Here is a 16,417-nt window from a genome sequence, read left to right as displayed (position 1 = left end):
AGGTGGCCCAGGAGAGTGTTAAAGGGGAAAAAAGGGGGGGAGGTGGGGAAGGGGGAAAAAAGTCAGAGGGGAAAACCCCAAACCCAGCTTACCCAGGGCTGTAAGCAATTTCTGCTGGGGCCAGAGAAGGTCAAACAAGTGCTCTCCTGACAGAGTCCCCCACGGCCTTGGCTGGTGGGTGGCTCTGCTGTCAGAGGCAGACACCGGCGGGAGGCACAGGTGCGTGGGTCACTGTCCTGTCCTGCTGGAAGGGGAGCAGAGGAGAATTCTTTTTGATAGATTTCTCAGAGGAAAATAAGGCACAAACCCAGCAAGTAGTGTATCTGAAAACTGTTTGTTGATAAAGAAATGGCATGGTCCCGACCAGAGGGGGGACAGAAAAGAGAGAAAATGAGAAACAGAGGGAGTAACACAGGACAGGGACAGAGCGTCACCGCTAGAGCCCTGAGGCGCTGTGTCGGCTCCTGCTCGGCAGATGGAGCAAGTGCTGCCAACCGCACCAGCGTGCGTGCCCGCCGCGGCGGGAGGGGCTCCATCGGCCGGCAGCGGGGCCGGGGCTGGATCGGCCGGCAGCGGGGCCGGGCTCCATGGGCCGGCAGCGGGGCCGGGCTCCATGGGCCGGCAGCGGGGCCGGGGCTGGATCCGCCGGCAGCGGGGCCGGGCTGGATCGGCCGGCAGCGGGGCCGGGCTCCATGGGCCGGCAGCGGGGCCGGGGCTGGATCGGCCGGCAGCGGGGCCGGGCTCCATGGGCCGGCAGCGGGGCCGGGCTGGATCGGCCGACAGCGGGGCCGGGCTGGATCGGTCGGCAGCGGGGCCGGGCTGGATCGGCCGGCACCGGGCCGAGCTCCATGGGCCGGCAGCGGGGTCCCGCGGACTGCGGCCGGGCCGGGCTCAGCAGCCGCGGTTTGTCCCGGTCGGGGCACGGCGGCTGCTCCCTCGGCGGAACAGCGGAGCACTGGGTTGCCGTGGCGAGCGGGGAAGCGGCGACAGCAGCGTAGACAGACAGGGAAGAAGTGGTTCTGTAGGGAGCCGGACCCTCCGGCTGCTCCCAGCCCAACAAAATAACAAAAGTGGCAGGGAAAAACTGTCTGTGTTAACTGCTATTATATGCTGAGATTTCTCCCATAACTCAGCCCGTTTAGGACTTTTTTGCTCAGACAGGCAAAATTTTCCTGGGCTTTGGGGTCTGTCCGCCTCCAAGGGGGAAATCTCTTGCAGCCCCCTAGACACAGAGCCTGTCTGCATTTTCTCCTAACAGCTGCTTTGGGTGGGCACAGATGCAGCCCTGCAGGCAGCACTGGAGCCAGGGCCACAAAGGTCCCTTGCTGTCTGCAGCTCACTTGACTGAAGATGCCCCACTGCTGAGGCTCTGCCAAGGACATCCCTCTGTTTTCTTCTCTCGAGGGCTCTGTCAGCCCAGACAGAGAAAACCAATGCTAAGTAACAGAGAGAGCTAAAACTTGGACACATTCCTGTGCACCTCACTCTTGGTACAGCTTCTCTTGCTTGCTTCCCTTGGACTCAGCCAGCAGTGCTATCTCCTGCCTGTGAGTTTTGAGTGTTGTGCAGGGGTGGAGTTCAGGCAGTTCTGAGAGCTCCTCCCCACTCTCTGGAAAGGTCACTGCCTCAATCCAGTGAAATGTAAGAGGAAACAAATGCCCAAAGAGCAGAAATCCCCAAACATGTCCCATCAAATCACAGAGAGACTCATGGGACAGAGCCATGTGGCTGGAGTATGTCTATTGCACTCTGTATTATTAATTTATTGGTGCTAAGTATTTCAGCAGGCAACTTCCAGGGTTTCCAGAACTGTCCTAATGGCTGTGATCACAAATTATTCATCAGTAATAAGGGAAGAAGAAAAGCCTTCATGAGCAAGGGCATTTCTGAGACTCTTGCTGGATTTTTGCCTTTCAGCTGACTCCCTCTGCGTTCCAGAAGGAGATGTCTCTGAGCACCAAGCAGAGGCTGGCCAGAGCTAAGAAGCTGAGGCTGCCTCAGGCTGTCCAGCCTCAAGACAAGCCTGGGACCTCCCATCACAAGGTAGCCTTTCCCTGCCCTTGCTGTTTGATGTGAGAATTGAGGAGGATGCCAAAAGAGCAGCTTGGCTTGAGCCTGCTCAGCCTGCTCCAGGAGCTTTTCATCAGCCCAGGGCAGAGGTGGGAGAGCCACTGTTTGCGCAGTGTGGGCTGGGCAGATGTGCTCACCCAGAGTCTCTACTTCACTGGGGATCGGAGCAGAATCTTCCTCCCAGCAGCTGAACCTGTCTCTGCTCTCTCTGGCCTCTCCTTGCAGTTCTCAGCAGCTGACCCAGAGCAGAGCTCAATTCAGCCTTGCCCACCAGAGGTGGTGTTCCAGAACTACAGCCCCAATGAGGTCTGTGAAGTGCCGCTGATTCTGAGGAACAGGGACAAGGTGAGTGCCGGGACGTGGAGGTTTAACGCTGTGCTGGAAGAGGAGAGCACAGAAGAGTGGTTAAGGATCGCACCAGGGCATGTCCACTTGTCTCCACAAGTGGAAAAACCATCATTCCATGTCTCTCCTGCAGGTTCCTCACTTGGTGAAGGTCACCATGAAGATCTCACCTTATTTCCAGCTGGTGGGCCCCAATGACGCGTGCCGCAAGGTGCCACCGGGCCTCTACATGACTGTCCGCATCCTCTTCACCCCTGGGCAGAAAAAGGTGAGTCTGGAGGGCCCAAGAGGTTGGTGTCTGCAGTGGACCTGCAAGGCTGGATTCAGGGCATCTGGCCTGGGTTTTGAGGACCTGTTCTGGTATCAGAGGATCTAGAACTGGGAGATACTCTTTGCCTGTGCTTAAGATGGGGATAAAGGCTCTGTGCTGAGACAGTTTCTTTTCCTGCAGGATTATTCCCATGAGCTCACCTGCAACACTGAAAGGGAAGAGTTCATTGTGCCAATTCGGGCCATTGGTCCCCGAGCCATCCTGGACTTTCCTGACCAGGTGGACTTCTCCGAGTGTCCAGTCAAGCACAGCATCCAGAAGACTCTGCTGGTTCACAATGTCGGTAACCGGACAGCTTATTACCAGCTGAGCACCCAGAGGTGAGGCAGCTCATCTGTCCCTGTGCAAAGGATATCACCTTTGGGTGAGAGCAGAGTTGGGAAAGAGCAGCAAAGGAACCAGAGCATCAGAGCTGCTGCCCTGCAGCCCTGGCTGGAAGTGAGCAGGATGGATGGCATCTGCTCTTGCTTTCAGTGTTCTTAGCAGGATGCAGCCTTTGAGCTTTCTCTGTCCCAGATTTCCTGGAGGGTGCTGGAACACGTTGGTAGCTGGCTTGCTGAGCACAAGCAGCTTCTGAAATGCTTACTCACCACTGCTAGCCAAACAGACCCATTCTCTGGGAGGCCCCAGGCACGTGGCTCTCCAATGGTCCCTGCATCAGATGCCTCATGTGAGCTGTGCTGTGGACAGCCTGTGCTGTTCCTGTCAGTCTCAGAAGACAATCACTGTTTCTGCTGTTGGTTGGAGAGGGTAATGCATTTTTGACACCATATCTGCAAGGAAACCAGTTCACTTGGCTGGTGGTGTGTTGAAAGTTATGTGATTCCAGAGGTCTTGGTGTAGGAGCTGAGCTCAGGAATGCAGCACAGACCTGCTGTCTAACCTCAGGCAACTGAGTGGCTTTGATTTTTTTTTCCCTGGCAAAACAGAGGTCAAAAGGCAAATTGACTTTTCTGCTGTGAAACGTGAGGGTCCGAGAGGAGCTTCCACCAAAGCCTGCCAAAGCTATTGGCAGCTCCAGTCCAGGCTCCTCAGATGCTGCTCAAACAGGCTGCTGCGTATTTGACAGTGCAAATATGTAGGCAGGAACTTGTAAATCCATGCACGGTTTTCCTCTGGGATTTCCAGATCTTGTTTTGTCACCACCAAAATAAATACCCAATAAAGTCTGGTATCCTTTTACAACGTGCTTGCCAGCAGTTCTATTGAGTGCTACAGAGCATGTTGGATCCTGCTTGATAGGGATTTAAAGAGTTTCTGAACTTCAAGAATTAAATATTGAAGCAGATGGAATAGAGCTGGGGTGCAGTGACAGAGGGAAAGATGGAGCTTGTGAGCTGCTGACTCTGGACAGAATTTTTCAGCACAGAGATGGAGCTGCTGTAACCTAACAGACTGAATTTATTAGAATAGTTAATGCTGTTTGATGCCAGGTGTTACACCATCACTTAAAAGTAATGTATGTTAAGATTAGATGATATTTGGGTTTCTTCCTGCAATAAGTGTTAGTGGACACATGAGGCAATTCAATTAGCCATAATTTTTCTGTCTTCCTTGGTGTGGGAGGCAATTTTTAATGAGATTGATTCTCCCAAAATAAAATCATTTAATAATGGCAGTTAAGGCACCAGTGGACAAAAGAATGTTTGGCTGTAGCAGATAATGGTACCATGGGACTTGAAACAGATTGCAGCCTCCTTGCACACAGCATTTACCAAAAGTGCAGGTGAATGGTGCTTTGAGAGACTTGGTCATAAAATTGCCAGCTTTGCTCACTGGTCAGCTCTGTCAGTAAGGGGAGCTGATGCCTGATGAAGGTAAGCAAGATGCAAAGGACCCTTGAGCCTCATTGCAGAGAGCTGGATACAGAGTATGGGGGAGATGAGGTCATTTCATCCCACAGGATCTTGTGAGGGCTGGATCTCCTCACACTAGAGTCAGCAGCTGGTTCTGACCCTGTCTCTTCTGTCTTCTGCTGACTGTGGTTGGTTTGCTCTTTGCTTGCACAAGTGAGCAGAACTGGACTGCAAAAGGGTTAACATCCCCAAATCTCCACCAAGAGTCCTACCATCTCTGTGTTGCAGCCCTTTCTCTGTCATTCCGACCATGGGAGCTCTGGATGTTGGTGACGCTGTGCAGGTGGCAGTGGAATTTCAGCCACTGAAGACTGGTGACCATTCCGGGTCCCTTGTTGTGCACTACGACACAGGTGAGTGCTGGGCACTGCGCAGGGCACTCTGTGCATCCCTCAGAGCAGAGCCTGTTCTAAGCAGAAAGGCTGCTGTGGCCGTGGCTTTCAAGAGGGAGATGATGATAGTTTTCAGGGGGTTCATTTTCTAGTCATCTGGTTTGTAGTCGTGTAGTTTGTCATCTTGATCCTTGTAGAGCTCCATGTAAATGCCATTTCTAGAGAGCATGTCAGGTATTTGTTGTTTGCATCTCACCTGGGAAAAGCTCACCTGCAACAGGAACAGTGAGCTTGAAGTCTGAGCCCAGATGAATCCCAGGAGCTGGCTGGGAATAATGAAGCTTTGAAAGCTCTGGAAATGAGGGAGCCTTTGGTAGGGGTTTGGTCTAGAGGGTGAAATGCTGGCAGGTTGTCAGGACATTGTCATGCTGTGCACATGCAGCTCTCAGCTTGTGATACATGGACTGAGCCATGGAACTGCTCGTTCAGCTAAAAGCTGTGACACTTTCTTCTGCTGCCTGTGGTTTGCTCTGTTCCTTGTGCTTCCATCAGCCAGTGAGTGAGCAAAGACTGCCCTTTGCTTTGTTCCAGGTGAAGACACCCACACAAGCCTTCATGGAAGAGCTGTGGAGGCCCCCATCGGGCTGGACAGGAACACTGTGACCCTGGAGAAGACGTACATCAGCATGTCAAACAGCGCAACTGTGCTCATCCACAACCGCAGTGATATCACAGCCCGCTTCCAGTGGAAGGCTGTTGCTACTCAGGAACAGGAGGATCAGCTGAGGCTGAGGTAGGTTGGAAAGATCCATTTCAGTGCCATGCCTTGCCCAAGGGTAGAAGTAACATATGGCTTCAGGAGCTACTGGTGCTTTTGAATGGCTTTGGGTAAGTAAACCAGCCCATCGCTACCTGCCTCCCCCAAGCACTTGTGTGTCAGGAAAAGCTGCCTGAGGTGGCTGCTGGATTCTCCCTCAGCTGGGGCAGAGGCTTTGAGCCAGAAGGTTCTCTTGAGTGCTGCTGGCTTTGGAAAGCTCTCCTGAGCTTGCAAGTGTGGAGTGAACAAGTGATCCTCTGATCCATTTGGGACCCCATGGCTCAGGGTCAGCCCTTTGCTGGGGAGCTGCTCCTGCACTTCCACTTCTCTCTGCAAAGACAAGGCTCATTAAACAACCTGCTGGGTTTGTCTTTCCTATGCCTGCAGGCAGTATCACAGGATATATCAGCAGCAAAGGCAGAAGTTGTATGGTTTTCTGAAGGAGCGTGAAGTGGACATCACTTGCCAAGAACGCCTTGCTCTTCTCAACCACACCTTCCAGAGTGAGATAGCAAAGATCAGAGGGGATCCCATGCTGTTAGACGGCATTTTCTCCCTTCAGCCGAAGGTAAATGATGGCTGAGAGCCTGCCTTCCTGCTTCTCTTCTTCCTCTTCCTCCTCATCCCTGAGTAGGGTCACTTGACTGATCCCTGCCTCAGCTGGCTTTGTGTGCCAAGAGAGAAGTCATGGGGATTCTGGTGAGGTCAGAGAGCTGGTTGCAAAAAGCATTTCTGCCCTGTGGGCTCCTGCAGGCAGCAGGAGCCTGACTAAAGCTTCCAAACTCTGTTGTCAGTGTTCTTATGAGTGTTACTCACTCCTTGCTTGTCACTGATGCTCTAAATAACAGCTTACAGGACTGTGGTTGAAAACAAGAAATGTGATGTCTGAAGATGAATGTTTGGGTGTCTCCTTCTGCTTTAGGAGGGTGAGATCAGGCCGAACTGCTCTGCTGAAATCAGCGTGTTCTTCACGCCCCAGGCAGCCCAGGTGTACGAGCGAACAGTTTACTGCGACATCTCGGGTACGGCTCCTTCCCCTGCCCCTCTCACTGCAACGAAGGCCAGCTGCAAACACTCCCCCAGATCACTGGGCCCCTGTGCCATTGCTGGGGAGGGTCTGTGCTCGGCAGGGCAGTGCTGGCACATGCCCACTGTCCCTGCAGCTTCCAGGGCATCTCCTCTATTTTGATTTTTTCCCCTCTCAGCTGTTCTGAATGCTGCCTGTATTTAGTCTGCTCCTCCTCCCTTGGGAAAAACACCCAAGGGAGGTGCGCCCAGAAGTAGGAAAAACAAAATTTCTGGCATTTCCTAAAGTTCCATGCTCAACATAGGGATAGAAGAAAGGATGGTCTCTATGGATGTACTGCATCTCCTGAGGGAAGAGAAGGGTCCATATCTGCTCCTGGGACATCAGGAGCCGGTCCCATGCAGCACAGAGTCAGGGACTAGCACTAAGGCAGCCTGGCAAATGCAGGATAGCAGAAGGAATTACTGTACTGAAATAGAAATCTCTCCCCAGGCCGTGAGAACAGGCTGCCCCTGCTCCTCACAGGGGAAGGCCTTGGGCCCCAGGTCCATTTCCACTTTGAGGAAATGAACATCAGGGAGGTTTCTGTCAGAGTAACCCACAGATATGAGGTAAGCAGCAGGGTTGGGGTGGGTCCTGGTGGCTCCTAGGGTAGCAGTGAGCCTTGTGGACCTGTGGAATTCCTGGCAACTTGGGTAGTTGGGATACTAGTTAAATTTGGGGGATTTCTTGGAATCTGGATCTTTTGGATGGGGTCTGTTGTTCATGAGACCCCAGTCCCTGCTTTTGGGCAGTCTTCTTTGGAGATCAGCTGGGAGGCTTCCTGCAAAACTGCTTGACACATGAAACCAACACTGGGTCCAAAAGCTGCACGTTCAGAGGCTTTTGTTCCAGTCCCAGACACAAATCACCTTTGTGCTCAGGCTGTCCAAAAGCAGCTGGAACAAACTGGCTGCATTTGATTTCAAGTCCACTGCAAACAGTTTTCAGTCATGTCCCTCCTGCATATTCGTGGGAGTCAGAGGAAAACCATCCACCCTCCTGGCTCAGCGCTGCTCAAAGCCCTTGGCAGTGCTTTCCCTTGCTGACCAGTCCCTCACCACACTTCAGCCATGATGTACCTCTGGCTCTAGAAAGAGCCAAGTGTTTCTGGGAAAGAAGCAAAGGAACTTTCTACATCTTTGCTCCTGGTTTCTCCCACTCCTGCTGTAAACAGGTTGGGCTGCAATGGAAGCTGAACATGCCCTGCCCATGGCGGGGTTGGGCACATTTGAAATCACTGTGGTGATGACACTGGTAATGCTGTGATGCCCAGTGCTGCTCTTAGGGCCAGCTGTGAATGAACTGGGTGATGCTGAGCAGCCCCTCTGGGCTGCAGGTCAAAGTGGACTGTCTCTGCCAGTGGGAAAACCCCAGAGTGACTCTGGTTATGTGAAGTTATCACTGCTTTGCATGAAAAACCCAAAGCTATACAAAGCTGTATTTCAAAGTTGTATTTTTTTGCTTCTGCCATGCAGCAGCACAGGGCATCCTCTGTCTTTTACAGTAGTTAATAGTTTAATTTGAAAGTGACTCAGACTTCTGTAAGAAAGGAACATTCCTCATGTAGTTCCACTTTGCTTTTCTGCTGCTGCAGGCATACCTGATCAACAATGGGCCTATTGAGGCTCCCTTCAAGCTCATCCCTCCAACCACAGCCATGGGCTCCTGCTTCACCTTCCTGCCCCAGGAGGGCATCGTGGCACCAGAGAAGCTCCAGGTCATCCGGGTCTCCTTCTGTCCCACCATCCGGGGGGAGTTTGAGGAAGAATTCCACTTCCATGTGACCGAATCCCCTAAGCCTGTGACCTTCACTGTCAGGTGAGGAGGGCTTTGGGAGCTTGCTGGGCACATCTGTAGCTGTCTCTGGGTAATCATCTTCCATCTGCCTCATTTTGTGGTGGAACAGAGAAAAAAGGTGTTGCCTGACGTCTTAATCTTGGCTCTGGCATCACTTTAGTCTGGGGGTGCCTGCTGCCCTGTGTGGGTACCCAGGAGCAGGAGTGGCTACTCCCTGCAGGGATGTCTCCTGCTTAGGCTGTTGCAGGCAGTGGGATGGAGCAGCTCTGGGCAGCAGCTGCTCTGGGATGTCCCACCTGAACACCCAGCAAGGCCCCCAGGGCTTTGCAGATGGGCCAGCCTGGAGGATTCTGCAGCAGCAGCAGTGTTTTTAAAAACTTCCATTAATAATCCATGCCAGATGGGCAGCAGCAGCCTCAGCTCCCCTCTCATGGCCATGCTGTGGGGGACAAGCTGAGCTCCCAGCTCCTGTGCACAGAGTGCTCTGGTGCCTCCTTTGCACAGCCAGCAAAGGGCTGATGTGGGAGTCAGGAACTGTGCAGCAGGGGCTGTGCCAAGGACTTGGGCATCTGTCAGCTGCTGAGCACTTTGCTTTGGCTGCCTCCTGCCCACATGGGTGCTGTGCTGAGCACAGGGTGCTGGGGTGATTTGAAACCCAGGGTGGCTCTGACAGCAGCTTTTATCCACCCTCTCCCTACAGACACCCAAACCCTTTGTGATTCCCTTTAACAGAGGCACTGCCTCCCTGCCTTTGTCCATCCTCTGCCTAAGGACACCCAAACCCTTTGTGATTCCCTTTAACAGAGGCACTGCCTCCCTGCCTTTGTCCCTGCAGGGGCTCTGTGATGGGACCCACTTTCCATTTTGATGTGCCTGCCCTGCACTTCGGTGACGTTGCCTTTGGTGAGTGTGCCCTGGGCTGGCACCACAGTGTCAGAGCTTGGTGTGGTGCTGAAATGGAGCACTTGAACATAAGAGCATTCATCACTCGTGTTCCTCCACCACAGCCTCTTCAGGGTGTTCATTCCAGGGCTGCTGGTGCCTCAAGTACCCTTTTGCCATCATGAGATCAAACAGGACCAAAGGAATAAAAAGTCAGCATCACTGTTTGGCCACTTCTGGTTTCCCTTTTAGTTAGTGGCACAATAAAGAAAGGCACCAGGCAGGAATATGGTTCTGTAATAGCAGATTCATCCTGCTTAATCTGATTTCATTCCTAAGGTTTCTTCAGCTGGGGGCAGCTGTTTTATCTTTGTTTCTTTTAACTGTGCTGCTGAATGTTGTCTGCATGTGCTTCCCTCAGTGGCATTTGAGATTGTGACATCCTTTTTGTGCCTCTCTTGCCTCCCTGCTGCAGTCACTGTTGACGGGCATGGAGAAGCCCTGGGCTGTGCCTGCAGTTGGTTTTTCCTCCCCATCTGGGTTTAAATGACTCTTGGTGAGCAGGCTGGGAGATGTCTGCTCCACACATAGCTGGCCAGCCAAGCCATAGATCCACTGCAATGAGCTGTAGTTCAGATCACAAAGCAGTAAAATCCAAGCCCAGTTTTATCCTACCAGCAGGATATTCACACCAGCAGTCATGAGATATTGATGCCTAAATGGGTATTTGTGTCATTTTCTTAGGTTTTCCTCGCACCTTGAAGTGTTGCCTGTTTAACACCTCCCTAACACCCATGGGCTTCTTCCTCTACGTTCCTGGGGATGGCGTGGGACTGCCCAGTATTGACAGCTCTACTCAGATAGTCAAACCCAGCAGCCAGGCTTGGAGGAGGCCAGCTCAAGTTGTGAGGAAGCCAAGGGAATTTACCATAAGTCCCTGCAGCGGGACCGTCCGTGCCCTGGGATCCCAGGATATCAAGGTATGGGAAGAGCCCAGCTGCTGGGGCTGAAGCTTCACTGCAGTGTGGGAGGGCTTTAGCTCTGGTGCCAGCTTTGAGCATCCTGGGAGTGAGAGATCTGCACTGCTGGGAGGCCTCTGCTAGCTGGCTTACCCGGGATGTTCCTCAAGGAGCACTGGTTTGTTTCCAAAATCCTACACTGAGATCAATACCATATGGTCAAGTCCTGAAGCCATTCTTGTGGTTTTGAGAGCGATTTCTTTGATTGAAAGTGGGCAGAGGAAGGATGAAAACAGAAAGTTGCTGTTAAAGAGAGAGATATCATTGGAGGAAGCAGTTTTCTTTCCTTCCTGGTCTTGTTTCTCATCTCCGGGGCAGCAGATGAGTTGTAGTCACTGCAGGAATCTTCAGTGGGGACAGAAAATACTCTGCAGCCATGAACTGCCCAGCATGTGCTGGGCCACACTGCCCTCAGCTTCCTGCTGTAAGGCTGGACTCGTTCCATTCAAGACAACAGACTTCTTCTGCATTTTTGTCATTGTAGTCAAGTGAAAAATTAGCCCCTTTAGCAAATCTGATATTGCCAGAGGGCTTTTTTTACTCTCAAAGCCTGTTGCTCTACTTATGGACCAGCAGGAAAATTAAAGCAAAATCCTCCCTTTGTCTACCATGGAGCAAGAGTTCCAGCACACATGGGTGATGAGATTTTGGGAGTTAGCAAATATTTGTTGCACTTCTTTTCTTTTCTGCCAGGTCACCCTGTGTCCCAACACTGTTGGGGAGTACAAGCTGGAGCTGGTGCTGGACGCGGAAGATGTCGGCAAGAAGGCGTTTGCACTGCCCCTCACAGCCAGGTACCAACACCTTTCCTGCACCTGCTTGTCTTTGCTCGTGCATCCAGCACCAGCACGCTGCCTGGCTGCAGCTCCAAAGGAGAAGTGTTGCTTCATGAGCTGGATCTGCCCATCTAGACATGAGAACAGTGCCAGGAAAGCAGCCCATAGTGAGATACCCCCCTGCTCACAGCCAGCCATGGCCCCAGGCCTTTTTCTAAAGGGAGCAGGAATAACATTATTAACTGTTGGCCTAGGGTTTGGTGCTTGAGCTGGAACAAATTTCCAAAGGCTTGCCTGTCCTTCCTGCAAGTGGTGAACTTGTGCTGCTTGTGACCACCCTGCAGCACTGGTTTGGAACACAGGGAGCAGCCTGCTGAGAGCTGGGGTCTGGTTCACTTCAGCACTGCATGTGCAGTGGGGAAGAGGCTCCAGGCAGGAGTGGGGAGAGCAAAAGATCTTACAAAGAGGACTGTAGTCCTTGATGTGGCAGGTCAGCTCAGCTTTCACTGCTTCCCTCTGGCTCTTTTGAGTCATGATCTCAGAGTTGAGACCCAAAGTTGTTCTTGCTGCAGCAGAATTCCATCCTGCTGTGCTGCTGTGGGTGTCAGTTTAATGCCAAGAGGGATGCAGTTCCTGGTGCTGTTCCCTCTCCCAGGCAGAGCCATCCAGGCAGTGCCTGGGCTGCTGTTCTGTAAAGCAAGCACAAATGGGGACACTCAGTGTAGAGACCCATGGGGGAAAGAATTGAGGGAGCTCTAAGAACTGGGAGAAGTTGATCACCTGCACTGTGGGCCTTGTGCCCTCCACTGCTGGAAGAGATGATTCAGTTTTTAGGCAGGACAACAGTGCTGGAGGAGAAAAGGGAGTCATTTTCACTGATACACTGGAGTCTTGTGTTCCTTGAGCCTTGGTGGGCTGTTGCAGTGTGTTTTGTTAAGTTATTAGGTTGGTTTGTTCCAATCCCCTTCTGTCTGAAAATGGTTCTGCCCCAGTTCTCCCTTCCCGCCTTTGGAGCTGTCTGTCTCCCTGGCTCCACCCCAGCCAACAATGTATCCCCTAAACTCCGCCCTGGTTTCCCTGGAAACCCTTGGATCTTGTCTTCTGACCCCTCCCCGGTGCCCCGCCAATCACTCTCACTGCCCGCCCTTACTGCTAGAATGTTCCAGCAGGGGAGTTCGATGGTTGGCTGAGGGACCGGGGCCCCTCCCCAGAATGTTTCCCGTTGGTGCTGCCCACGTGTCAATCCCTTGGACCCCACTCCCCACTGCACCCCCATTGGCCCAATGCCCGGCACCTCCCTTGTTCTCCCTACCCCTTAAAACTTGCTGTCCCCCCCCCTCCCCCCGTCTCCTCCTGTCGGTCCCTCCGGGGTTCATTAAAGCCCGGATTAAGCCACAGTTGGAGTCCGCCCTCTTCTTTCCGCTGGCTGCGGCCTTTACCAGACTTTGTCCTGCCCAAGGTGTGCCTGCAGCCGCAAGCCGGGCACTGCCTCAGGCGCTATCCCGAAGGCAGCTCTCGGGAGAAGGGCCCCTCGTGCTGCTGGCAGTGCTGGAGCCAGCCGGACGCTGACAGTTGAGAGCCACTGCTGCAGTGGGCACTGGTCCTCACTGGAAAGGCTCCCCCAGAGCTCATGGACCACTGGGACTGTTACAGGAGTCCTTGCAAGTGTCCTTGGGCAGAGAAGGGGAAAAACTGCTAAGACAGCTCTGGACTGCTGTAGGACTACTCTACTACTCTACTCCGTTAGATTTGCAAATATCTTCTGCTCCATTGCATGCTCCTGGAGGACAAAAGTTCTCCATGCTCCCAGTGTCTCTAATTGCCCTGGGGTCATCTCTTTGCCCAGGTGCATCGTTCCTTCATTGCAAGTGCTCAACCCTGTCCTGGAACTGGGGCACTGCTGCTTGAAGGTCCGTTATGATGAGAAGGTGACCCTGGTGAATGACAGCGACTTTCCTGCCTCCTACTGTGTTCTCACTCAGGTTTGGCCTTGCATCCATCTCCTCCCCTCAAATGTTACTGAGGGGCTTATTAGGGGAATAAATGGGTTTGGATAAGACCTTGCTGGTTTCTATTCAAAGCTAAAGGTTTTCTGAGAACAAGAACCTAAATACAAACTTTAGGAAGCAGTTTAACATCTTGAGGAAGATGTTTAGAGTCTAGTCCTTGACTTGCTTTCAAGTGGGAGAGCTTAGAGGGTAGTGAAAATCTGATGCAAGGAGGCTGTCAGCACCCAGGTGGGTGTTTCTGATGCAGCAACTTTTGGACCCCCTGGTGATGCTCAGCACCTACACCTTGCATCTTGTTTTTTGCCTGCTTCCTCCTGAGAATTTTTAAAAGCATGTGGGAGTTGCTCTTGTGGTAGAGGTTAAGGAGTTTAAAGTTTCCTCAGTCCTGAAGATGCCTTTGATTCTGTCCCTGCCAGGAACACAAGAAGGAGGCTGCTCTGTGGTACTTCAGCCCTGCACCCTCTGGCATTATCGAGGCTCACAGCTCGGTGGAGATCCCAATTGAACTCGAGGCCCAGTTGCTGGGACAGTGCAAGATCACTGCTAAGCTGGCCGTGTTTGGGAGCGAATCCCCACTGGTGAGAGCAAGGGGACGCGTGTGCCTTGAGCAGCTCATCCCAGTGGGGTGGAAACTGCACAGGGATTCTTCCAGGAACTTGTGATTTATGGCTGGTGGACAAGGACAGAAGGGACTGGGGGCACAAGCAGCAGCTCATGCCTAGGAAAGAGGAAGAGTGGGAGTCTCACAGGTGGCAATCTCAGTGCCTGACCCAGCATAGAGTTACAAATCTGGGAGATGGGATAACACCCCCAGGCTGAAACCCAGATCAGTCCCTGGGTCTCATTCTCTGCCGTGTTATCAGATGAACACAAGTGCTGCTTCATTACAACTGTTCAGCATCACACAGGGACATCCCTGAATCCTGCTACAGCACCATTTGCTAAGGCAAACACTGAAGGAATGTTTTGTGCAGAGCTGGACTGAGGCTTCTCTGAAAGCCAGGTCCCTCAGGTCTGAGAAATACCCAGCATATCTCCTCAACAAAAGCCCAGCCAAAACCATATGAATATCCACACAACTTGCATCTGCAGCACAGGCTTTGCTTGTTTTTTCCACCAAGTTTGGAAATGGATAAGGCAAGCAATTCCTGAACTAAAGCCTCCTAAAAGAGGACTCTGAAGATTCTGAAGAAGATTTCAAGGATTGTAAAGAAGATTCTAAAAGAGCTCCTAAAGAGGCATATGTCATAACAGCAAGAGTGGCTACAAAATACAGGCCCAGCCTGCCAGGCACGGATGCTCCTCATCCCTCCATAGTCTGGTTTGTGCCATGAGCACCCCACCAAAGGCAGCAGTGCTGCAGGATGTGGGGGGTGTGTGTAGCAGTAACACTGAGGACAAAGCTGCTGTCTGCTCTTATTCTCCTTCCTGTGTGTCACACTGCCCGTGGCACTGCTGAGCAGGGCTGTTCTTGTCCCTTTTAAGAATCCTGTAGATGAAGGGTTTGTGTGTTTTTATAAGCCTTTTCCTCAGTGAGGATCTGTCCCATTGTCACACCCTAACTGAAGCCAGGTCAGGCATCCTCCAGGTGCTATTCTGCTCCTCTCCAAAGGGCTCTGCCCTGCCTCTGCTGCTTCTGTCCCACTGTCACCTAGAAGTGAAGCCAGCTGGTGAGGCACAGCTCCTCCCTGCAGCTTCCTCCAGGGAGCCTTGGGCAGCAGCATCAGCCAGGCTGCAGCCCTCTGGGCCTGCCTTCTCCCAGAGGAATAAAAGATCCCTCATCATGCAGGGCTTTATTCCTTATTCTTGAGGTACCAGCCCTGGTACATAGTTTCTGGCTCTTCTTTGCACAGTCATGTATGTCCCGAAGGGATGTGCATTTCTGGATGCTGCTCCTTCTGACTAAGGTAATTCTGGCAGTTGTCAATGCCATTCCCTCAAGTCAGACATTGCAAAAGGTTTTACATCTTAGAGGCTGGTTTCTTCTGTGGTTAAATCATACTCCAAGCCCTCCAGTGAATCTTATTGGTGTTGTGAGTTTTATGCATTCAAGTCCTGTGTAAGAGTTGGGGTATTTAGGACCAGTGAAATCCAACAAGATTGAATAAATTGTCCTGGTTTCCACTGGTGTGAGCAGGTAGTTTAGCAAAGGGATCCATGTTCCTTCTCCCACCATCTGTGCCAGCTCTGCAAGAACAATCCTTTTGAGTTTCAGACTATTAAGTCAGTTCAGCCTTTTTTTTAAGGAAGAAATATTGCTTGAATGATGCAATTACTAATTAATGCCCCTTACTCCTATATATGAAGATTACACATAAGCACAAATTGAAGGCAGCTAACTTGCCTCATCTTGACTCTGAAGAGCCTGCCTTGCTTCTGACTCATGCTGCTTTCACCAGTGTAGCTTTTTGAATTGTAAAGAACTCGGTGTTCAAGGATGGCTGTGCAGCAGTGAAAGGTGGGAGGGTGCTTTGGGCCAAGGTGGAGCAGTGAATGAAGCAGGCAGCAGGTAAAGGCAAGAGCCATGTGGAAGAGGTGTGAAGAAGCAAGCATGGCAAACAGCAGGGCTCTGTCCTCTGATAATGGGAGCTTGTGGCTTTCAGGTGGGATCACTGCAGACCCCACACTTACTCCAGGCCTTCTGTTTCAGTCTGCACCACCGACAGCTTCAAAGGGCCATCATTATCCCCAGTCTAGGAATGCTCTTAGAGCTGGCTGTGCTTTTAAAACTGCCTTTGTTGTGTCTTTTTTTTGACCTTTCCTACCTTCTTCCTGGAACAGGAGATCCGCCTGGAGTGCGTTTGCCAGGGCCCCGTTGTCTATGTCCATCCCAGGGAGATAAACTTCGGCTCTATCCCAGTCCTAGAAGATCGTTCCAAAACTCTCCACCTTGCCAATCAGTGTGAGATTCCTGCAACCTTCCAGGTGGAGATGGTAAGTGTCTGTGGGGCTGGGAAAAGTGCTGCTTACTAGCAGCCCTTGACTTGTTTTTTGGATGCAACATTTCTGTATTGTTCTGTGTGAGTGGAAGCAAGATATTCCATCCAAGTGCAAGCAAGAGGAGCCAGGATCTCAGGCACGCCTCTGTGAAATAGTTTGCAGAGAGGCTGGAGC

At 52.0% G+C, this 16,417-nt stretch overlaps 1 protein-coding gene across 1 annotated transcript in view; it reads left to right on the top strand.

Annotated features, from left to right (window-relative positions):
* Positions 1–16,417, top strand: part of LOC139596205 (hydrocephalus-inducing protein homolog) — a 34,496-nt gene that overhangs the window by 2,030 nt on the left and 16,049 nt on the right. The window contains exons 3-18 of the mRNA XM_071440257.1: positions 1,918–2,043; positions 2,296–2,415; positions 2,549–2,683; positions 2,867–3,066; positions 4,831–4,955; positions 5,526–5,727; positions 6,139–6,319; positions 6,674–6,773; positions 7,271–7,389; positions 8,415–8,638; positions 9,453–9,520; positions 10,244–10,479; positions 11,212–11,312; positions 13,141–13,276; positions 13,720–13,881; positions 16,085–16,237. Of these exons, the coding sequence (XP_071296358.1) occupies positions 1,918–2,043; positions 2,296–2,415; positions 2,549–2,683; positions 2,867–3,066; positions 4,831–4,955; positions 5,526–5,727; positions 6,139–6,319; positions 6,674–6,773; positions 7,271–7,389; positions 8,415–8,638; positions 9,453–9,520; positions 10,244–10,479; positions 11,212–11,312; positions 13,141–13,276; positions 13,720–13,881; positions 16,085–16,237 (2,388 nt within the window). The remainder of the gene's footprint in view (positions 1–1,917; positions 2,044–2,295; positions 2,416–2,548; positions 2,684–2,866; positions 3,067–4,830; positions 4,956–5,525; positions 5,728–6,138; positions 6,320–6,673; positions 6,774–7,270; positions 7,390–8,414; positions 8,639–9,452; positions 9,521–10,243; positions 10,480–11,211; positions 11,313–13,140; positions 13,277–13,719; positions 13,882–16,084; positions 16,238–16,417) is intronic.

The sequence above is a fragment of the Agelaius tricolor genome, unplaced genomic scaffold (assembly GCF_023055355.1).
Source record: "Agelaius tricolor isolate 1412-34295 unplaced genomic scaffold, bAgeTri1.0.p SCAF_15, whole genome shotgun sequence".
NCBI lineage: Eukaryota > Metazoa > Chordata > Aves > Passeriformes > Icteridae > Agelaius > Agelaius tricolor.
The sequence above is the reverse complement of the archived record's forward strand: the minus strand, read 5'-3'. Positions and strand labels throughout refer to the sequence as shown.